The 23894-nt window shown below is 43.2% G+C and overlaps 2 protein-coding genes across 2 annotated transcripts in view; both read left to right on the forward strand.

The window, feature by feature from the left end:
• The first annotated feature begins 435 nt into the window (after positions 1-435).
• Positions 436-23894, forward strand: part of LOC145397872 (glutamate carboxypeptidase 2-like) — a 41221-nt gene continuing 17762 nt past the window's right edge. The window contains exons 1-11 of the mRNA XM_080270906.1: positions 436-581; positions 6160-6316; positions 6538-6672; positions 7290-7412; positions 9029-9212; positions 9521-9611; positions 9983-10158; positions 11267-11389; positions 12790-12936; positions 13795-13862; positions 13999-14099. Coding sequence (XP_080127032.1) covers positions 436-581; positions 6160-6316; positions 6538-6672; positions 7290-7412; positions 9029-9212; positions 9521-9611; positions 9983-10158; positions 11267-11389; positions 12790-12936; positions 13795-13862; positions 13999-14099 — 1451 coding nt within the window. The remainder of the gene's footprint in view (positions 582-6159; positions 6317-6537; positions 6673-7289; positions 7413-9028; positions 9213-9520; positions 9612-9982; positions 10159-11266; positions 11390-12789; positions 12937-13794; positions 13863-13998; positions 14100-23894) is intronic.
• LOC145397774 (glutamate carboxypeptidase 2-like) overlaps positions 15015-23894 on the forward strand; it is a 19663-nt gene continuing 10783 nt past the window's right edge. The window contains exons 1-4 of the mRNA XM_080270797.1: positions 15015-15170; positions 16237-16342; positions 16472-16553; positions 17795-17912. Coding sequence (XP_080126923.1) covers positions 15015-15170; positions 16237-16342; positions 16472-16553; positions 17795-17912 — 462 coding nt within the window. The remainder of the gene's footprint in view (positions 15171-16236; positions 16343-16471; positions 16554-17794; positions 17913-23894) is intronic.

Below are 23894 nucleotides of genomic sequence, written 5' to 3' on the forward strand. Positions count from 1 at the left end.
AGTCGGACACGTAAAAAAAAAAAAAAAAAGTGTGACTGCGTTTATGTGTGGGAAGATGGACAAATGTTAGCGCGCGCACACACACACGCAACACACACACACACACACACACACATTTTTTATCTTGTGTACCATTGTCACACATACACATTAACAACATCCCCCCATACACTTTGTCGGTTTGTCTATCTGTGTGTGTGTGTGTGTGTGTGTGTGTGTGTGTGTGTGTGTGTGTGTGTGTGTGTGTGTCTGTCTGTCTGTCGTGTATCTCCCCCCCCTTTCTCTCCTATATCACTCCCTCCAACCTTCCCTTTCTCCCTCTCTCTCCCCCTTTTTTGTATCTCCCTTCCTCCCAAGCTCTCTCTCCCTATCCACCTCTCTTTTCCACCTTCCCATCTCACTCATTACCTTGTCAGCCAGTGTGGAGTGTGAGTGATGGCTGGGTGCATGTGGATAGCTTTGGTGGTGGTGGTGGGCGCGGTCTTGGGTGTGGGCGTGGGTGTGAGGGAGCAGCAGAGAGAGACAGTGGATCAGTTCATTATTGACAACGTAGATCCGGATCAAATAAGGGATTATCTCAGGTTAGTAAAGGGAGGCTTGGTGAGTGGGTTTGGGAGTGAGTGTAGCAAACGGAATCTAAAAACGAATGTAGACGAGGACAAAGTCATGGTCTCTGGGAGAAACGACGTCACCATACACAGTAAGGCTGGATGGTGGGGAAATGGAGAATGTGAGTGATTCATGTACTTAGGTAGTTTAATGAATGAGGATGAGAGCTTAGAGGATGAAATGCTTGAAAGTGTACAACAGAGTAGAAAAGTTGCTGGCTCACTGAGAGTACTGATAAGGATGAGGGAACTTAGCATGGAAGTAAAATAGCCGCTGCATGACAGTACTTTGATCCTCATTCTAGCATACGGAAGTGAAGATTGAATCCTGTTGGAAGGACGCAAGTCAAGAGTGAGAGGAGTGGAATGAGTTATACGAAAGGAGCATGTGGTGCAACATGGAGAGATAAACAGACAAATGAGGAAGCGATGAAGCATTGTGGTGTTGATGTGATTGTGACTGAAAATGTTAAGAATTTTTCCCCCAAGCCAAGACCTATGGACCATATATCTCTGTAGGACAAGGACAGATCTATGGAGCAGTCACTACGTCTCTCACCAGATGTGCGCTACTCTTGTGGGGGCTCGAACTGCCAATCCTAATATACGGTCGTGAAGTGCTAGCGCTACCACTGAGATGGTTTGGCCATGTGGCAATGAGAGATTGACTAGAAGAGTGTTTGTGAGCGAGCTGGAGGAGAGAGTAAGAGAGGGAGACCAAAGATGATACTGGGGGATGGTGTGGTGAGACTTGTGAGAAAGGTATGTATGAGTTGGAGGGAGGGCAGACAACTGGCAGAGGACACAAAGACGTGAAGGCGATTCGTTTTTGGCCACCCCATACTGAAGCAAGGCGTCTGGCAATTGAGATAGATTATTATTATTATTATCATCATTATGATGATGATGATGATGATGATGATGATGATTATTATTATTATCATTATCATGATCATGATCATCATCATCATCATGTCATTTATTAATCCATTCACACACACACACACACACACACACACACACACACACACACACACACACACACACATATGTATATATATATATATATATATATATATATACAGTATCTATCTATCTATCTATCTATATCTATATCTATCTATCTATCTATCTATCTATCTATCTATCTATCTATATATATATATATATATATATATATATATATATATATATATATATATATGTATAAACTTTTGTCTCTGACTCATGTCCTGAAGAAATCGACAACACCTGATATTTTATTAAACACATGGAGAGAGAAATTTTGATTAAATTTAATAATGGTCGTTTTTTTATTTTTTTATTCGCATCTCATCCATGTGAACGATTTTTGGATATTATATTTGCCACCGCTAAACTACTATTGCTACTACTACTACAACTACAACAACAACAACAACTACTACTACTACTACTACAACTACTACTACTCTACTACTACTATTACTACTACTACAACACTACCGCCAACAACAACAACAACTACTACTACTGTCATAAAGACTTTGTAGTTACTTGTAGAGAAGTATATTTTAGACTTGTGGTCGAGCGGCTTTTATATCTTGTAGTAGTTTCCCCACCAGATGTCATGTAGTGACGGGAGAGGTAAAGAATAGTATGGGACTATTTTTATTTGTCTTGGAAATATTAAACAGGTCTCTCTATGGGAAGAGTATAAGTCCCGGGTAGCTACCTCCCTGTCTCGCTATCTCTCTCTCTTTCTGTTCTAAGGCTAATCTCCGTCTCGACCTCTCTCTAGGGTCGCTTGTCTCCTTCTACTCTCTCTTTCCTAAAATCTGGTGTAGCAGGGGTGTGTCACGTGTGTTCCTCGTGGATCTTTGTTCACGAGAGGACTGCTGACAGCTAACTGCATCATCTCCTTACTGGCCGCTGTCGTCAGCTTTCCTCAGTGTTAAGAGTGTGTAAGCATGCTTAGCACTGCTCGATTCTCGCAGACACAACACCTTCTCATCATTTGACTTCCTGCTTCTATCTGTCTCTCTATCTATCTATTTATCTATCTATCTATTATGTAGTCCTACATTTGCTCGGCCGCGCGAAAATGGCGTACCATCGACATTTAATAGTTATAACATATTAATACATACTACATACACATTATAATGAACTTATAAGCTAATTAAGTGAAATACATAATATTGTAAAGTAACATAATTGTATGAATATTGTATACATATATTATTCATAGTAAATAGTGATTATTCAGTAATATTACATTTTAAATAAGTTGTATACATATTTGAATAAATGCATTAAAGTAAATTATTTAACTGTAATACAGTATGTACTTGGGATATTATAGTGAAATGCATACATGCAAGAATAAAAATAGTTTAAAATTAAGATTATTGTAAGAGTTATTAATATTTCATTCAAAGATAATGGTACTGGTCTGTCATATATGGGTCATTCTTCTTTGTATTATTATTATCATTTATTTTTATATATATATATATATATAATTAATACTATATACAAAATATATACACTTCATTCAGGGTGGTTAACTGTGATGTTAACTCTCCCCCCACTAAACAATGACTCCAAATTAGCAATTCTTGCATGCATTCTGTGCATTGCCAACAGCAATACTGCATCTACAATGCAGATGATTATAAAGACAGAAGGTGCTTGGCTATACACATAATATGGGTTGAACATACTCAAACTCAAATCTTCCCAGGGCTTCATTGTTTCATTGATCAGCTGCATAGTTTCAAACTTAGGTGAAGTCAGCTTAATACTTGTGCTCATGTTTAAGTTCATATTAGGCAGTGGGTGGAAATGTTTGTGTGTATGGTTGATAATGGCGTAGTGATTGATGGTGGAAAAAGTAGACATGGATGGTGTAAATACCGCACAGTAGTCTGGTGCTATGTATAATCCTGAGGCTGATGTATGAGATGGTGGTATATCTGGACAGACTATGTAAACTGATGTGTTATGAGGGAAATAAAAAAACTGCGAGTGTCCAATGCGATGATGGTGTACAAGTTTATCTGGAGCAAAAGTGAAGTTGCAATGATGATGAATATTGTTATTGCTGATGATAGCCATTTCACAAGGGACCGTATCAGTAGGCTGAAACGTGAAAATGTACGCAGGACAAAGATGAACAGCATGTAAGGATGTGCGGCACTTTCGCTCAATCGTTGACTCACTTGCGAAAGTGACAGTGTCTCGTCTCTTGGAGACCATGATGAGTTCGGTGTCTGTGTTGATGTTGATGATGACCAAAGTGTTGTTGTTTCTATAGGGGAAGGGGTGTATTTGGTATACTGTGAACAGGTCTTCCGTGATGAATGGTACATGAACTATCACTGATGTTGGTGTTAGTGTTGCTTCTAAGTACGGGTAATATTGCATAAATTCCCTACTGCTGAACAATGGCTTCAATTTATGTTTATGTATGCCTTGACTAACTATCTGACGTAGCTCATGAACTGGGAGTAAGTCATTTGTGATCTTGCCATCACCAGCATTCGAAATTCCTTGCATAAGTGCCCTGAAATGATCTCTAGTGTTCTCTAATTGTAGTAGAATCGTGTCAATATGTTCTGTGATGATGGAGAAGTGCTGGAAAAGAGTAACGTTGCCCTCTAAGTCATTTATTTTATCTACACTCTCGAGAGCTACGTTTTCTGCTTGTTTCAGATTTTTCACAATTGTCTTCATTGCCGAGTTCTGTCCTGTGATGAATTTATCTTGGTATGTTAGTACCTGAGCTATCTTATTAAATTTGTTGTTTATTTCTTTAAGGTCATCCTCTGTAGCCAATCCAAAGATGTTCCCAAGAACTGCGCCGCCCAGATCGAACAAACCGCGCTTTTGGCGAGTACGTGTGATATTGTTCCTGTCGCTCAGTACCTCCGTTCCATAAGATGGGAGATCTTGGATCATGACGAGCATAGTTGACTTCGCCTGTTCTAGTTTCCATTTCGCTAACTTCACCATTTCATCCACTTCCTTGGTGTTATGTGCTTGTGAAACATAATTCCCTATCTTGAAGTCCAGAGTTCGCATCGGCGTCGCAAGTCTTTCTACATAAGTAGGTAAGTCATACAAGTAATCTAGACTTATTTCAGTACTCATGACGTCCTTGACGATTGTAGTCGTGGCCGTTGGAGCTATGAGGCATCCTTGTCGTACTATATGCTTGGGGTCTAGGTGCGCATATACTCTTACTATGTATAGGAGAATCCATAGCATTAGTCCCTTCATCGTAACCTACCGAAAAAAAAAAATCTATTAATTCCCTATAAAGCTGTGGTTGATGATAGTGATGATGTGCGTTACGGTTGGCTATTTCATTTATAGAACGAGTTTAAATTGATATTTAATTCTCGTAAATGATGTACTGTAGATTTCATTGGAATTGTTGCACCTATGTTCGATTGTTTGGTATATGACCTTAATTTCTTTTTGTAATCATTGTTGTGTTCTTGCTTGGTTTCTTGAGGTACGTTCACCTGTTCGGTAAAAACCGAGGCTGAATAATTATGTGATAATTCCCTTGAAACTCGTTTTAAATGGTCAATATGAACTTGTTTTTCCTCGCCACTTGAAAGTGACCTAATTAAAACTTTGTTTGCTTGTATGTTAATTACTCTGTATGGGCCCTCAAATTTAGGGGATAATTTATTGTCTCTCGTATGAATGACTCCGTAAACAATGTCTCCTAAGCTGATAGGTGAATCTATCTATTATGTAGTCCTACACTACTGCTGCTGCTGTTGCTACTACTACTTACACTGCTGCTGCTGCTGTTACTACTACTTAGCTTAGGAGAGCCAGCTGAAAATCATTATATTTCAGATAACACTTCCTTCACTTGGCTATGTCTCCCTGTCTCGTCCTTCGTTTCCATTCCTCTTTCCTTCCACCTCTGCCTTCTCATCTCTTTCTCCCTCTCCTGCATCCTCTATCCACATTTCCCTCTGTCTTTTCCCTCCCATATTCTCCATTGTCCCTTTCCTCCCTTCACTTTCCATCACTCTCTGTCTTTTACTTGTCTTCCTCTCTCCCTTTCTCCCCCTCCACTTCCCCCCTCCCCAATCCAGGTATCTGAGCCGAATTCACTAGTCCGAATTTACCAAGCGACGAAGTCTTCATCTCGCGCCCTATCATGCCTCTCCCTCTTTCCTTCCTTCCTTCTCTCCTTAGTTTAGTTAGTTTCTCTCCTGGATCTTCCGTTTCTTCCCTCCCTCTGTCGTCCCCGTTCATAGTCTTTCCATCTTTCCTCTTTCTCTTTCCGTGGTTGTCTCTTTCTTCTCTCTCTCCTGCATTTCCTGCCCCCTCCCCCCTTCTTTCCTGCCTTCCCAGCCATCTCCCACTTCTTTTATCCCTTCTTCCACTTTCCTTCGTGTTCCTGTTGCTTTCTGTATCTCTTCCATCTCCTCATCCCCTTCCCTATCTGTCTATCTATCAATCAGTCAATCAGTCTATCTATCTATCTGTCTATCTGTCACTCTATCCATTCATCCATCCTTATATTCTCTCCCAAATCCAGACAGCTGACCTTAACCCCTCACTTAGCGGGTACAGCACGAGAGCATGAGACGGCCCAGTGGGTGGCGGACACTTGGCAGGAACAAGGGTGGGATCAGGTCCATCTCGTACCATATCAGGTCCTACTATCGTATCCTAAGAATGAGACACCTAACTTGGTGAGTAGTAGATGATCAGAGCATTTCTTATTTTAATTAAATGTCTACTTTGTGCATATTTCAGCCTCTCTCGCCTTTTTTCCCATTATAGAGCTACTTTAGTTTACAAAATGTTTCTGAGTCGCTAATGCATCTCAAAGATAAGCAGGAATTTCCAGCTAGCACCACAGACACTGTTCCTCACTACCATTTGCCACTACATTACCTGCCCCATTCCACAGGTGAGCGTGTTGGACGATGATGGTGCTGAGGTGTGGGTGTCACACGGCTGGCAGGATCCCCTATACGCCCCAGAGGAGTCCTCATCAGAAGTCCCACCCAATTTCAACGGCTACTCCGCCCCGGGACTAGTGGAGGTGAGCTACTGGAAGCGTTGACGGCAGTGTGTTGATAGATGATCACACTGTTCAAAGGACACAGACAGCCTTAACTCCCCCCCCCCCAAGAGTTCTTGTACAGTCTGCAGTACTTTTCACCTTGCTTTCTCTCCCTCATCTCCCCTACTCTGATCTCGCCTCTCCCCTCCATTCTTTCCAACTCACCTCTCGTACCTCACTCCCTCATCCCTCCTATCTCACTCCACCTTAACTTCCTCATCTCTTCACCCTCCTTCCTTCCCATTAAGCCTGCACCTCATTCACTCACTTCCTCCCCTTTACTATCTATCCTCTTTCCCCTTCCTCCAAACGTTAACCTTCCCACACCTTTCCTTTATCCTACTTCCTCACTCCTCACATCCCCTTCATTCAGTCACTCCATATTCCTCCCTCACCCATCAACTTTCATTTCTCTCCCTCATCCTCATCCTACACCAGCTCTCAAATTTCATACGCACTTCTTCACTTCCTCTCACTTTTTTAATTTCCTCATTTTAGTCTCTCACCATTTCCTTCCCACTTCACTCCCACTCCTTCACTCTTTCCATCTCACTTCTCACATCATCCTCACCCTCACAGACTCCACTATTCCTCAGGGTGATGTGGTATACGTTCACTTCGGTCGTCCGGAGGATTATGCCAAACTTGAGGAACTGGGTGTGGAGGTGGAGGGTAAGCTGGTCATTGCTCGGTATGGCGAGATCTTCAGAGGAAATATAGTAAGTTGTAGAAGGCTAGTTACTGTTATTATTATTATTATATGTTTTGGAGGGAGAATTGTGAGCTTTCTGTTGTCTGTGTCTTCTGCGAATCTGTCTGTGAGTCGTGTTTCTGCGTTGAGGGGGGGAAAGCAGAATGATCGTTGCTGTCTTTAGGTAAAGATTAATGTGCTGAGTTTTAAGTGTGTATGTGTGTGTGTGTGTGTGTGTGTGTGTGTGTGTGTGGATGAAGCGGAGTTCTGTGCAAAACATACTGTGAATTTTTTAACTGCTGTACATGTGTTGAGACGTCCGACAGTCTGTTTATTTTAAGGTAAGGCTCTATCTTACTGGGAAATTGGTGAGTTTTCAATTATATCTTATGAGTTATTTGTACTGTGAAGGACATTTGGTGAGATTTCTGTTGCGCTGTGAGTTTTCTGTTGCCTGTTATCTGTTGAGTATTGTCTGTTGAGCGTTGTCTGTGGGTTGGGTGCCTGTGTGTTATGGCTTGTGTTGAGGGTTGATAAGGTGATACGGTGATATGTGTGTTTGCTGTGAATTGTCTTTTGAAAGTTGTCTTGTATGTGTTTGTGTTTGGATGAAGGGGAGGTTGGTGAGTTAGTAGGAGGCTGTGGGTTGTGAGTTGTGAGTTGTTTTGAATATTATGGAAGGTATATTGCGGTTTGTGTGTCGAGAGAAGTGAATTATGTCGAATGTTATGATGACCCGGAGGTTGTGGATTATTTTGATTTGCGGAAGGTATCTTGTGAATTGTTTTTTGTCTGTGACTTTGAGTTGTGAAATGTGTTGTGCTGCGTGTTGTGGAGGGCGTAGTGAGTTGTCTGTAGCGTGAGTGCAGCTGTCTGATGAGTGTGTGTGGGCTGGGGTGAAATGCAGTGTAATTATCAATATTTTCAAAACTACTGTGATAAGCTGGATGTTGTCTGTTGTTTGTTGTAGTTTGTTTCCCTGCAGATTTCAGTCAGCTAGGGTTAAAATTATGGTATATAAAGGCTGCATGGAAAGTAAGACGACACCTCAACATTTTTCTCGACTCAAAATTGTTAGGTGGAAAGCTTAATTTCATTAATTTTTTGTTCTGTGATTTTTTTTTTTTTTTGTTCTGAGATTTTTTGTTTTGTCTTAAAGAAAGTGGAACAGTATCACATATAATACTCTACTGTACACTGCTGAAAGACGTCAACGTACTGAATGCTTATTTTTCAAGTGCAATAAGAACACAAAATGTTTCATCATATAATCAATAAAACTGAGTGTAGCCTATTCGAAATGTGAGAAGTTGAAGAAACAGAGCTACGTCTTTGGATGAAATGTAAAACAGTGACGTATATGATGATGATGATGATGATGATGATGATGATTGATGATGATGATGATTATTAGTAGTAGTAGCAGTAGTAGTAGTAGCAGAGGCAGTAGCAGTAGCCTCAAGTTATGCTGATGTCAATCCAGTGGACCGCAGGTATGTCCATCCTCCTCCTCTCCGGGGACAGAGACATAAATGAGAGTCGTTTGTGTAACCAGGTAGTTGAGGCGCCTATTTGTATCAGTGCCACCACATGAAGGTGTCCCTCTCCACTGATATGTAACCTGCCATTGTGCTTGGGTGACAGGCAGACAACGCAGAGAGTCGCGGTGCTGTAGGTGTGCTGCTATACTCTGACCCTCAGCAGTACGCCCCTCTAGGGCAGGACGCTGTTTACCCTGATACTATATACCTGCCGCCCTCAGGGGTTCAGGAGGGCACAGTGCACCTCTACAACGGCGACCCACTCACACCTTTCTACCCTGCCATTGGTGAGTTCTGTGGCAGCAGCTTTCCCAAGTGTAATCGATTTGAGCACTCATGCTTTCTAGGTCAGAGTAGGACCCTAACTGATATACAGAATACGAGAAGCAAATAAGAGTTAGGTATAGTTTTTCATTTTAATATTGTAATCTGAGTGTTAATTGTATGATAGATGTATAGGTGAAGGTGAAAGTGCAAACGATTAGTCTGAAACACCTTAAGCTCAGGTGAGTTTAAAAAGACGGTTACATATAGTTTCTTATTTTGTCAGCCTTTTGTTTCTGTATTTTGTCTGATCGGTTCTGCCCGTATTCAGAAAATGCATACCGTCAGCCAGAGTCGGAAGCTCTCCTACCCGGGATACCGGTACAGCCCATCAGTTACGAGGATGCTGCTGAAATACTGGGGTTAGTACTGGTGCTTGTACAAAATATATTATTGTTACATAGGGCAGTAATGATGCATAATAAACAAAATACATCACTAAGGAAAGGTGCTATACTCGTTTTACTCTAACTTGGCCCAAAATAGTCATCTCTCTATCTTGAATACCGAGTTGTAACAAGAGATTAAGGAGAGAATATGATGCAAACCGCGAAGAAGTGCTGTGGAAACGATGTAGAGCCACAGCATTGTCTTATTCTGTCACTGAGCTACGTGGAAACAGAGGCAAGAGGACAAAAAATCTGGGCCAAGTTAAGGTAAAATAGCTATAGCTTGCTACAGGTGTGGGACTGTGGGATCTAGCATACGTAGTCTTTACTTGGTGTCTCTGCAGGCGTATGGGAGGAGCTGAGGTGCCTGAGGAGTGGCAAGGAGGCCTGAACCTGACCTACCGCCTGGGTCCTGGGCTGCAAGAGGCAGGGTGGAAGCTAAGGATGGACGTGCACACCTCCAACACGCCTGCCACTATATATAATGTGGTCGCGGTCATGGAGGGAAGCGAGGAGCCAGGTTAGCTTCCTTATTGCTAATCTGATCCTAACCCAATCTGATCCTAACCTCACCTCACGTAATCTACTCCAACCTGGTCATACTAACCTAATTTAGTCTCCTAATCTGATCTGACCTAATATCGTTCAATCTAACTTAGCCAAACTTAACCCCAGCACGTCCTTTGCCTCCCGTAACGCCTGCCTGGGCCAGAAGTCGCGCAAGTTCATCATTACCATTTTACCAGAGTTTAATAAGAACACAAACAGCGATGCAGGCAGTATTAACCCTTAAGTGTCAAGTGTTTCTATTTATGGAATTTTGCTGGAGTGGTACTTATTGTAACTCCCTCCGCATATCGGCTCATGGTCGCGAAGCTCATGGGTCCATACTCTGGGGTACCTCTCTTTATTAACTTTTAAAAAATGCCTCATTCCGTCCGTTTTAAAGGACAATGGCCACCAGTGGGTTTATCTTCTCCAATAAACTTTCCACAGGCACAGTTCCATGTGAAATAATATGAATATCAATAGTCACCCAGTCGACACCTTCACGATGAGTTTATGAATATATGTATACAGTATAAAACCAAATATTCCAAGACGAAGCAAAATGACTCTTTTATCTTCCCAGTCTCTGTCACCATCAGCACTGTGTGTGTGTGTGTGTGTGTGTGTGTGTGTGTGTGTGTGTGTGTGTGTGTGTGTGTTTAGAAATTGGTTCTTCACTTTCATTCTGTTATTTTATTTTCGTACTCACTGTCTTTAGCCTTTGATTTCATGTTAGAAGAAACGGGAAGAGACATATACCATATTGTCCTTTTAGCTTTTTGACCTTCGTTTGCTATACATTGAGCATATGTTGAATGAAGAAAACACAGATGGTATAAATAACAATGGTAGAAGTATCTGTGTCATTCTTCGCTTGGTGTCTTGGTGTAAGAGTTTGGATGCTGACCTGTCCATATAACTGTTCCTAAATACTAAACTACGGGAAGTTTCAACGTAGCAAGTACCGTCATATAAACAGCTGGCCGTCGTATGAAGCTTAATCATCCTCGTGCATTAGACAGGCATAAATGTAACCCTCCTTTTTTTTTTTTTTTTCTTTTCTCTGGTTGTCGCTGCAGATCGTTACGTGGTTGTAGGCAATCACCGAGACGCCTGGGTGTTTGGTGGGCTAGATCCGTCCTCAGCTACTGCCGCCATGTTGGAGATGTCCCGCGTACTGGCAGCGCTTAAGAACGAGACGGGTGAGTACTGGCGCAGGATACTCAAGTATATTTGCAATCGTTGCCCTGTACTAACGTAGGTTTGTTTCTGTAGGAAGAACTATGTAACAGCTGAAATGAAACTTAATAAATTAATCACTGTACTGGCCAAGATTCGATTTCGAGCCCCCTCCCTTCATAAGCGCGCACGTGACCTCTGAGCCAAAGAGAGGATCCCCACGTTGCCACTAGGCATCGCGGGCTTTTATACACCCCATTACATCCCTCTTTTCTCCCCTTGGTGATTAATTTGGTCAGTCTCGAACACACAAGGTAGCATAGCACCAGAGGCCACCCCGGGGAGGCTGCAGACCACACCGAATAGCCATCCCTGGGATGTAAGGACAGGTACGCTGTCAGCTAACCAAGGAATAACATCAAATTGCCAACCAAACCCTGCCCCACATCCTACCTCTGCCACCAATGTAATAAGTGAAATGAAACTTAACAAATTATTCACTGTACTGGCCGAGATTCGATCTCGATCCCCTGCTTTTCATAAGCGCACACGTTACCACTGAGCCAAGGAAAGGATACCCACGTTGCCACTAGGCAGCGCGGGCTTTTATGCACCCCATTACAACTAGAGACACAGGAGGCTTGTGCACCCGTGATTCCTTGATCCTCCTGCAGAGAAAAGTGATAACGTTAGGTAATTTTCCTCTCGTACTTAGATTTCCTTTTTGCAGGAGGGACAGGAGAAAGAGGACCTAGCCCTGCCCTGTTCCCCCTTCACACCATCCAACTCCGTCAGTACCCAATGCACCCCACCCAACACCTCTTTTACCCTACTGTACCCCACTCAGCAGCTCTCTTACCCCACTGCACCCCACCCAACCCCATCTTTATCCTGCTGCATCCCACCCATCCCCACTCTTACCCCACTGTGTTCCACCCAACTCGTGCTGTTTACCTGGGCACCGAAAAAATATGGGATGATTAGATATTAACTCTCACTACGCTGTTCATTTTAAGTAGATGTGAAGTTATCATGTCACCCTATTCAGTGCTGTTCTGTAACAATGCATCAAAGTTAAACTAGGGTGACAGTCACGAAGAAGTGCCATGGAATGGATATAGAGCAGTAGTACTATCTTAACTTGTCACTGAACTATGAGAAGTAAGCTGCAAAAGGACGAAACTCTGGCAAATTAAAGTAAAAGTATTATATTCCAAGCAAAATTTAATCATCCACAACCTTCTTTCCTTTTCTCCCAGGATGGACGCCCTAGTGGTCAATCATGATGATTCCGTTGGCTGAGGAAGAATAACAATAGAGTGAGTCTTAGAAGCCTGAGAGTGTTCGTCTTTCACCTCTTCTCTTCTCCTTCTTCTAATTTTCCACCTCCTCATCTCTTCACTTCTCTCTTCTTTCCTGCCAGGATGGACGCCCCGCAGGTCAATCGTGTTGGTCTCATGGGCGGCGGAGGAGCATGGAGTGGTTGGGTCTACGGAATGGGTGGAACAGTTCGGGAAGCAGCTTTCGGACCGCGCTGTAGCGTACCTTGACGTAGATTCGGCTCTTGAGGGTGAGTGACGGGGTTTTGGGTTCGCTTTCTCTCTCTCTCTCTCTCTCACACACACACACACACACACACACACACACACACACACACACACACACACACCATAATCACAGCTAATAAATATTTCTAATTTTTTTTTCCCACAATACCCTACGCAAGCAAGTACAGAGGAGCAACTTCGAATAAGTTATATAATCAGTTAAGTGTTTCGCTGTGATGTCATCTTGTTTTATTCTGTTCTTGTTTCATTAGACTATGTTATTTTCACTTTTCAGGGAGGTTTTTCGTGATAAAGAAACAGCAACAGCCTCCATTAACCTTTTTACTTTGCTGTGATCCCGTTTAAGTTCTTTGGCCGCAGCAAGAATATAATAGAAAGAACGTCATTGTACTGAAATGAGTTGTTGTAGTTGCTCCATCCCGGTCTGTCTGGCCGAGCAGACTCGCCGACCACCAAACACGGCATTCCTGTGGCAGACAGCGCCTCGCCAGGGATGGAACAGAGTCCTTCCACATGACGAGGTGTAGGGAAAAGGAAGTAGGAAGAGCCCCCCAAGAGGATGAGTTCTGTATATGAGATGCGTATCGCTAGTAGCCTCAGCCCGGAGTTTAACTACTCGGTAAATATGGTTGACTCCCCGCCTGGGAATGTTGTGCAAGGCCAGCTACTGGGCCTTGGCCCCATGTCACTCTCAAGGTAGTACTTCCCAGGACGAGGGTAACCATCCACCCGGTATCTTTACTGACCTGAGTACATTATTGTAGTAAACCCTTTCATTACAAGGATGTTTATGTTATTATTTCATTGTTGTTCCTTTCAAGCGATTTCATTGAGCTATAATCTTGCTCTCCCTCCCCCAGGGAACTACACACTCAATGCCGCGTCGGCACCCCTTTTGTACGACGAGCTTTTCCAGGCAGCAGCTAAGGTATGTAGACTAATGCATCTTTGGTTTATATATATGGTTAGGAGTTAAGGTTATGGTGATGATGGTGATGATGTTGATGATGAAGGTTAAGGTGATGATGGTGATGATGCTGTGTCTTTCTTCTCACTGTTAACAGATCCCGAACCCAGATCCTGATGAGGTTGCAGCGGGCCGTTTGACCGTGTACGATACATGGGTATCGAGAAAACCCGACCCCACTCACCCAGGCAGGCCCAGGTCCGTGACTAGAGAGGTTTGGGTGGGAGGGATTGGTATGGGTGAAGTGAGGGGAAGGGAAGGTCATCCATAACATGCAACTAGATTCTGAAACTATTTTCTGTTTCACGCACTATATCTTCTTGACCAAACCTTGTATTCACCCTATCCTCCTTCTAACCAACCAAGGAAGCTATTGGCAGATTAGTCACTTCACTCCGATGACGTACTTCATATTTTATTCTGGCTATTTGTTAATTTATTTTTAGTGATCATATAATCCTTACATATGATTTTTTACTTTATTATGACTCCTTTTTGTCGTATCTTCCATTTGGTGTTGTCAGTGTGGACATCCTCGGATCGAGTAGTGACTACTCGTCGTTCATGTATAAAGTGGGCGTCCCATCACTGGATATACGATACACCCGCAGTCCGGTGAGTATGTACAGTACCTATGTATGTATGTATATCATATTGACAAGGCCGGCTTGCAAATTTGCGACACGGGTGAAGGTCAGTCTGATCCATAGGGTTGAGCAAATCCATTATTCTGTTCCTGGAGAAGTGTTGCGGCCTCACCTGACTCTTTAGTCATGGGTACAGGTGTGCAGTGCTTTATATATATATAGATATATATATATATATATATATATATATATATATATATATATATATATATATATATATATATATATATATATGAACTCACGTTTCCATGGAAAACAGGTATGATGGTGATATTGATGAAGGTATACAGGTTGGTCTAATTCCATTCACCATCAGTCAGGTAATTTCTCTACAGACAACTTTTCGTTCGCTGCGAAGACCTGTTGTTGTTGTTGTTGTTGTTTTTGCTGCTACTGCAGAGAGCTTAGGGAAAGTATTTCTGGTCTTTGTTGAGGTGAATATAATAATTATGAAGTAGCAAGAAGTATGTTGTCCATGCAGGACATGTACGCCCAGTCCCTGTACCACACCCTGTACGAGACCTTCGCCATGGTGGATGAACTGATGGACCGCGGCTTCCACTTCCACGCGGCCATTGCGCAGACTTGGACGGTCCTGGCGGTGGCCTTGGCCGACGCCAAGGTGAGTGGCGAAGCACGCCAAAAACACGACTGTAAAACAACTGATTTGGAATTTGTCTTTAAAGTTTGATTCATTTTATGTATGATAGTGTAACAGGTTGTAGCTTGAAACCTGAAGTTATATATATATATATATATATATATATATATATATATAGTATATATATATATATATATATATATATATATATATATATATATATATATATATATATATATATATATATATATATATATATATATATTATATATATATATAAGAGGAACTAAACTTGAGCGGCATAACGTACTTTAGTTGCATAATTATTCATAACACATCGTTACTTTCATGTACACAGACTGATCAGCTCTGGAATTTTCTTCCCTGTAGTGTTTTTCCCATTGACTATGACCTCCAGCTTTTCAATGACAGTGTATCCAGGCATATCGGATTTGACGGATTCATATCAAATCCATATTAAAATAAACTAACCCCTTCCGTGATCCTCCTTTCCTCTCTGACCCTCTCATTTAGCCCACTTGATCTCTCTCTCCCTTTCTTCTTCTGTCTTCCTCCTCCCTGATACCTCTGATCTCTCTCCCACCTTCTGACTCCCTCCCTACACATCCCTGATAATTAACATAATATCCTTCTTCCTCACCACTCATGACCCCTCCCTTCTCCCTCACCACTCACGACCCCTTCCTTCCCCCTTCCCTGATGTCCCCTTACCGCATCAGACTTTCGCCTTCCCTGAACTCCCAACATCCTTCCCTCTCAGGCCTTCTCTTCCCCTCCCGTCCCCTCTCCATGACCCACCCCTCTCCTTTCAGACACTTCTCCTCTCAATGTCTCCCTCCCTTCCCCTGTCACCCCCATCATATTGTGTCATCTTTGTCTTCTTCCCTGTTCCTGTTCACCCAGTAGTAAAATTAGGAACCAGGATGTAAACTGGATGGTTGCGTGTCGTGTTTTAGGGGAAGACGAAGACTGAAAAAAAAAAATGGTTATTAGCCATACTGACATTCGTGTAGTCGATAGGTGCTCGTCTTAAGTCATCTTCTTCTGCCCTGCCTCACCCCCACAGGTCCTTCCTCTGTCTCTGGTGGAGTACGGCGACTTCGTCTCGGCGGCCTATGATGACCTAATAGCCCAGTACGGTGACCTCATCGCCACCAGGAATATCTCTATGGGTAGGCACAGTAACGCCACATTTCATAAAACCATACACCACATCACATTCTTTGTTGGTTGTTAGAATATCCATCCCTTAGCCATCTGTTCACATACCTGTCTATTAACCACCTGTCTGTCTATCCCAGAGTATTTCCAAGCTGCAGTTGATCAGTTTTCCCAGACCACTGCAGAATTCACGGCCAACCTGCCCAACATAGACACCATCAGGTGAGTATATTATAATAGCAATACTACTGAAGCTACTACTACTACTACTACTATTATTACTACTACTACTACTACTATTATTACTACTACTACTACTACTAGTACTACTACTAATGTTACTTCTTCAGACCCCTAGTAGCCCGGCGAGTGAACGACCAGATGATGATGGTAGAGAGAGCCTTCATAGACCCACGAGGCCTGCCTGGGCGACCAGATTTTTGGTGAGTTTACCCCCCTTTCTCTCTCTCTCTCTCTCTCTCTCTCTCTCTTGGTAGAGAGGCGGTCTGCAGTCCTTATGGACCCGGGTTCGAATCCCGGCTGGGGCAGGGAACACTTTAAGGATTTGAATTTCATGAAAAACAGACTTTTCTGATCTACCAGAAGACTCGCCGACATGTCATAAAAATACCCCCGCCAATACCAGTACACCAGTCCTTTATGAGACAGCCCTAGCATTTATTCAGTATGGACGGTGGATGTTAGCGCCGAAGTGGTGACATGTGGAGATGTAGGAGGACTACTGGGACTTGGGAATAGGCAGTGAAGCCTTTGCCCAGAATCGGACACGTAAAGAAAAAAAAATCCTTCTCCGTCTTCCTTTTGACATCCCCTGTCTTCTTCCTTTTGACATCCCCTGTCTTCTTCCTTTTGACATCCCCTTTCTTCTTCATTCTTTTGATATTCTCCTCTTTCTCCTGTTGACATCCTTCTTCTTCTTCCTTTTGACATCCTCCTTCTTCTTCTTCCTTTTGACATCCTCCTTCTTCTTCTTCCTTTTGACATCCACCTTCTTCCATTTGACATCCTTCTTCTTCCTTTTTGAGGACCTCCTTTTTTTTTTTTTTTTTTTTTTGACATCCACCTTCTTCCTGTTGACATCTTCCTCCTCCTTCCACCTTTTGACATCCTCCTTCTTTTTATTTCTTTTGAAGTCATCCTTCTTCTTTTTCCTTTTGACATCCTCCTCTTTCTTTTCTTGACGTCCGCCTTCTTCTTCCATTTGACATCTACTTTTTTCCGTTTGACATCTTCCTTCTTCTTTCTTCTGACATCCTCTTGTTCCTTTTGGCATCCTCATTCTTCCTTCTGACATCCTCTTGTTCCTTTTGGCATCCTCATTCTTCCTTCTGACGTCCTCCTTCTGCTTCCCTTCTACTTCTTACTTTTGACCTCCTCCTCCTTCTTTCTTCTGACACTCTACTCCTTTCTTTTGACATCCTTCTTCTTCTTCCTCTTGACAGCCACGTGGTGATGGCCCCAGGCATGCATGACAAGTACTCCGCCAGTACCTTCGCCGGCCTGACTGACGCCCTGACGGGATTGGATGACCTGACCCCCGAGGAACAAGAGGCTAGATGGGTGACCTTCTCTCAGCATCTGGGAGCCATCACACACCTCACACAGACCGCCTCAAAAGTCCTTTCCCTGGATCTATGGTAGTTGAGTTTCCATGATCCAGCTCTTCCATAAATAGTTTTCGTGTGACTGCTTTGGATGGCTCACTATCGCAGGACTCGGTTTCTGGAAGTTTGAGATTTTTTTTCCTGCGTACTGCCCACCCTAGATACCATTTCTCTGGGACACAGTAGTTTTAAGATACCGTAGTACTTTTCCATGACAATAATCTAGGACACCTTCTTTTCAGAACAATACTATGTTAGGTACAAGTGACGTTATATAGGCACGCTGAAGCACACACACACACACACACACACACACACACACACAAACACCTTTCCAGGAGAGCACTATCTTTGGACACTATTTTCTTCAGTACATTACTATAGAGGAACACCACCCAATCAGCACAGCGCTATCTTAGCACACTACTTTTTTAGAACAAGTTAATGTGACCAGAGTATAACATTTCTAATTCCACACTACCGGTACAAGTGACGTTATATAGGCACGCTGAAGCACACACACACACACACACACACACACACACACACACACACACACACACACACACACACACACACACACACACACACACACACACAAGACTACTCATACAATTCACTCCTAACAACCTAACTAAACCAGACCTAAGAATAATGTAATCAGCATATCGTATCTCCCTTCTCTATATTCGTTTCACTCTAACTTGGTCTAAAATCACGTCCCCGTCTTGAATGCTGAGTTGTAACAGTAGGTTAACACTGGATTATGATGCCAGTCACGAAGAAGTGCTATGAGATGGAATGTAGAGCTGTAGCATCTTCTGTCACTGAGCTACGTGAAATAGGGTAAAACAGGACGAAGATTTGAGCCAAGTTAAGGTGAAAGGAGTTTAGTTATTAACTCAAAAAGCTGTCTTAACTATGTATCAACTTTCCATCCAGTCAGACTTAGATGTATGCTGCTTGTGTTTTCCTGTAGAGTGTGTAACAATAGAATATTAAAGGTGGTGGAACTAATTCTTTGTCTTCAATCATTCATTCATTGCCAGACGCCATGTATCCCAGACGGGGTGGCCAATGGCTTAGAGTTAATTGTTTTACAGGGAGGGGCACTAATCCTCCACCAACCCCACTTGACAAGTAGGGATGCCAACAGCATCTGGTGTTCCCAGGCGGTCACCCATCCAAGTACTAACCAGACCCAACGTTTGTCTTCTGTGTAGTAATATTATCCCAGTTGTGATGTGTGTATTAATCTGTTTGATTTGTGTTTATAGTTTTCTCAATTCTCTTTCTCCCCCTTCTACTTCATCTTCTGCTTCGTCTTCTTCTTCTGCTACTTCATCTTTCTTCTTCTTCTTCTTTTTTCCCCCTTTTTTTTCTTTTTACATCTTTTTTTTCTTTTTTCTCTACTTTTCTTTTTTCTTTATCTTTTTCATATTCTTTTCGTTTTCATTTTTTTTCTTCTTTCGTCTTCTTTTTCCTTATTTCTACACCTATATTTATTAACACACTTTCTCGCCCTCTGCTTCACTCTGACTTATAGCTTTTAACTCACTTTTACTTCCGTTTATTCTTAGTCCATTGAGAGAGAGAGAGAGAGAGAGAGAGAGAGAGAGAGAGAGAGAGAGAGAGAGAGACATAATCGGTTTTCCCCTACACAATGGCAGTCGGAATGGTCAACTGTGTACATTGTGTCCATATCTGGTAGGAAATAAAGAGGGGGTGAGGCAGTGAGGGAAATGGAGGGGTGGAGCGGGAGGGAGGTGGGGGCGTTGGAGGGGTGGAGTGGTCATGTGGTGGTAGTGGGGGGAAAGGGGAAAGGGAGGTGGGGAAGGGGGAAGATGAAGAGAGGAAGTGGAGGGGGGGTGGAAGAAGGGGAGGAGGGAGGTGGGGGTGGGGGGTGAGGGAGGTAGGGTTGTCTGCGTTGGGGTCCGTCAGGTGGACCTTCTCCAGAGCCTGTTGCAGGGAGCAGAGGCCTGGGGAGACCACGGGGCCTCTCCAGTACTCCTCCAGGCCCGGGACTCCTTCTGGGTCGTGGATTGGGGAACAGGCGTCGGCTTCCGACGGAGGAGTGGCTACAGGCCGTCTTCTGCCGTAGGGCCCGGCTACTGGCCGTGGCCTTCTAGGGGCGCGGCTACCGGCCGTCGCCAAGGGCAGGCTACTGGCCGTGGCCTGGGGGAGGGAGCTGCAATCAGAAGACCCAAGGGCACCTTGGGAGCGGCTACAGGCCGCCTCCTGATTCCCCTCAGAGCGGCTATAGACCATCTCCTTCAGGAGGGTTGAGCAGCTACAGGCCGTCTCGAGAAGAGCACCTTCGGAGCAGCTACAGGCCGTCCTGACGAAGGCAGGAGCTGCTACAGGCCGTCTCCTTATTTCCCTCAGAGTGGCTGCAGGCCATCTCCTTCAGGAAGGTTGAGCGGCTACAGGCCGTCTTGAGGAAAACACCTTCGGAGCGGATACAGGCCGTCTCCTTATTGAGGGTTGAGTGGCTACAGTTCGTCTCAGGGGTGTTGGCAGAAGCTGGAGAAAGAGCTCCACCCCGAAGCTGGTTGGAGAAGGCTCGCCTGGAGGGTAAGTCTAGTATTCCTGCTATGGTGGCAGCGGGCGAGCACCGGGTCATAGGGGAGCTTTATCAAACTCATACTGTTGCTAGGGCAGTCGCTCTGGGCCATCTCAATTACTATACTCTTTACTCTTACTCCGCAAAATATTTCATCGCTACAAGCCTGAGCTGTAACAAGAAAGTAACACTATGGTGGCAGTCACGAAGAAGTGCTATGGAAAAGATGTACAGCCATAGCATTTTGTTTTTTTCTCCACTGAGCAACGTGAAATAAGCTTCAATAAGAACAGGAAATTTCAGCCAGCTAAATATGAAGAAACTCTCGCCCACCAGACGCTATATTCTTGGAAAAGAGATAATTGTGTATCGCTGCCCAACTGTCTCTTCACACAAAAATCTAACTTGAAGGAGTTTTTCCTTTTTCCTTCTCGGAAGCGACACCCCTCAATTCTCACGCCATCTTGCTTCACCACCATCACCACCACCACCACCACCATCATCGTCATCATCATCATCATCATCATCATCACTTTTTCTCACCTAAAGATAGGTAAGATAGGAAGAAAGTATACAAAAGTGCCTGGAGAAATTGGCCACACAATCATTCACACGTTATTCTAGCCCTAGGAATCCTCTGTCCACTCACAATTATTTCTGCCTTATTTTCTCCTCTGCATTTATTGCATTTTATTTCAATTCTCCTTTCTTCATTATCGTATTCTTCCTTTCTCCTTTTCATTCTCTCCTTATTTTCTGAGTCATATTTTTTCCCCTTTCTATCTTATTTTTTTTATTGTTCTTCCTTCATCCATATATTCTTCCTTCTTCCTTCCTACCTCGTCATTCCTTTGTTTCTACCCCCCGTTTCTCCCATAACCTTATCATGATTGGAACAGCTCTAGTAATTTGTGTCAAATAATGCAGGACAATTGTATAAAGCCGAGGGCAATTTTTTTTTAGGTAAATACTGCATTAGCCCTCTCACGGTGGGGACATGTTTTGCCCCGAAGTCTCGTCGGTTAAGGAAACTTCCTAACACCTTTTCCTTAGCTATTAATTTGCTTATTACATATTAGTATCCTATTCTGTGTTGTATAAATCTTTCAAGCATCGACATACTCTGCATAAATAACGTACAAAAGAATATTAACAAGCCATATCCAAAAATAAATCGCTAAGGAAGAGGTGCTTGGGAGCTTCCTTACCAGATGAGAATACGGGTCCTCGTATTCTATTTCGCCAAATGCCTGACGATTTTATTCAGCTGAGAATTAATTGCAGGGGACTTATGGAGTGTGTACCATCACCATTAACTCTGTCATGGTTGGGGCAAGTTTGGTATATTTTGTTCCAGCTAATGTCAAATACTTTTATTCAGCTGAGTGGGTCATAGGAGCCTAAGAGTGTTAATACTGGTACCATTAACCCTCTAATGGTCGGGGGAACTCGTGTATTTTATTCCAGCCAACGTCAGACGATTTTCTTCAGCTGAACGGTTCATAGATGCCCGAGAACATTGCAGTAAATGTGGGCAGAAGCGGAATGTGGGTTGTATTCACTTTAGACTTTTAGCAGTGGGAAGGTGTAAGTTGCATATAGTGTATTATTCCATTACTTTAGGAGTAGGGCGGGATTATGAAACATATAAACTGATGGAAGGGCCATACATTTATTTACCTCCATTTTTCCCCTCTATATAAACACATACACATCAAGGAACAAAAAACTGTTATTTACTGTAATTTGCTTTTACATTTTCCGCTAAGCACATAAATAAAAAGCAAAAAGAAAAATCTTTTGCTTTGTGTTTATTTATTTTCATTTTTTCGAGTCTGCCAAAGGCCCATTGAAAAACGACTCAAGGGCCGGATTTGGTCCGCGGACCGTCAGTTGAATAGCCCTGTCCTAGAAGTGTGAGGGTGACAGGAAAAGGATGAGGCGGGTGGAAAGGCGTGGGAGGGACGGGCTGGGCTGGTGATGGTAGGTGGTAAGGCAAGGCAGGGGTGATACACTCTGCAAAGATGGGCATTGTAGGTTGGTTCATATGGGAGTGGCGAAGGTTTAAGTCGGTTCAGTCTTCTCTAAGCAGATTAAACAACAACAGTAAAAAAAAAAATCCACCATAATAATCGAGTAAGCACGCAACACTCACGCCTGGTGCCTAAAATTCACCATCAACACCTCCTTTGAAAACTGAGTAATATTAACTTCCTCCAAAAACTTATTATTATTATTATTATTATTTAATTAAGGGGAGAGAGAAGTATGTGGTAACCATAGGGGTATTTGCCTTCTTAGTGTGACTGGTAAAATATATGGTAGAATACTCATTGATGGGGTTAGGCATATGACAGAGGAGGTAGTTGGAGAAGAACAAGGGGAATTTAGGAAGGGAAAAGGGTGTGTAGATCAGATATTTGTTCTAAGATGTTTAGTGGAGAAGTATCTAGAGAAGGGAAGGAAAGTGTATGCTGCCTTCATGGACCTGGAGAAAGCTTATGACAGAATAGATAGGCAAGGTATGTGGAAGGTATTAAGAATATATGGAGTGGAGGGGAAATTGTTGAGTGCTGTGAAGAGTATGTGCGAGGGAGTTAGGGCTACGGTGCGAGTGGATGGTGAGCTGAGTGAGTTCTTTGATCTCAGTGTGGGACTGAAACAGGGTTGTGTGATGTCTCCATGGCTGTTTAATATATACATGGATGGGAAGGTAAAGGAGGTGCAAGGTAGGGCAGTTGATGTAGGGGTGGCCCTAATGAATGAGGGTGAGATTTGGAAGATTCCGGTGTTGCTGTTTGCTGATGATACAGTATTGTTGAGTGAAGATGAATGGGAGTTGCAAGGTTTGATGAATGAATTTGGGACAGTGTGTAGGAGGAGGAATCTGAAAGTTAATGTAAACAAAAGTAATGTTATGGTGTTTGAGAGAATGAAGTCACAGAGTGTGCAGTGAGGTTGGATGGTGAGGATATGGAGAATGTGAGTGCATTCAAGTACTTGGGTAGTGTGATGAGTAAGGATGGAACTTTGGGGGATGAAGTGCGTGAAAGGGTACAGCAGGGAAGGAAGGTTGTTGGTTCACTGAAAGGAGTGATGAGAAATAGGGAGGTGAGTATGGAAGTTAAGAAGTCACTGCATGATAGTATTGTGATCCCTACCCTGACGTATGGAAGCGAGGCGTGGACCTTGCAAGAGGGGAACAAGTCAAGAGTAAGAGCAGTGGAAATGAGTTACTTGAGAGAAGCATGTGAAATGACGTGGAGGGACAGGTTGACGAATGAAGAAGTGAAGGAACGTTGTGGAGTGGATGTGGATGTGGTTGAGAAGATTAGAAGAAATACACTGAGGTGGTTTGGGCATGTGAAGAGAATG

The sequence above is a fragment of the Coenobita brevimanus genome, chromosome 43 (genome assembly GCF_032717465.1).
Source record: "Coenobita brevimanus isolate Jiangsu-jjx chromosome 43, ASM3271746v2, whole genome shotgun sequence".
Taxonomy (NCBI): Eukaryota; Metazoa; Arthropoda; class Malacostraca; order Decapoda; family Coenobitidae; genus Coenobita; species Coenobita brevimanus.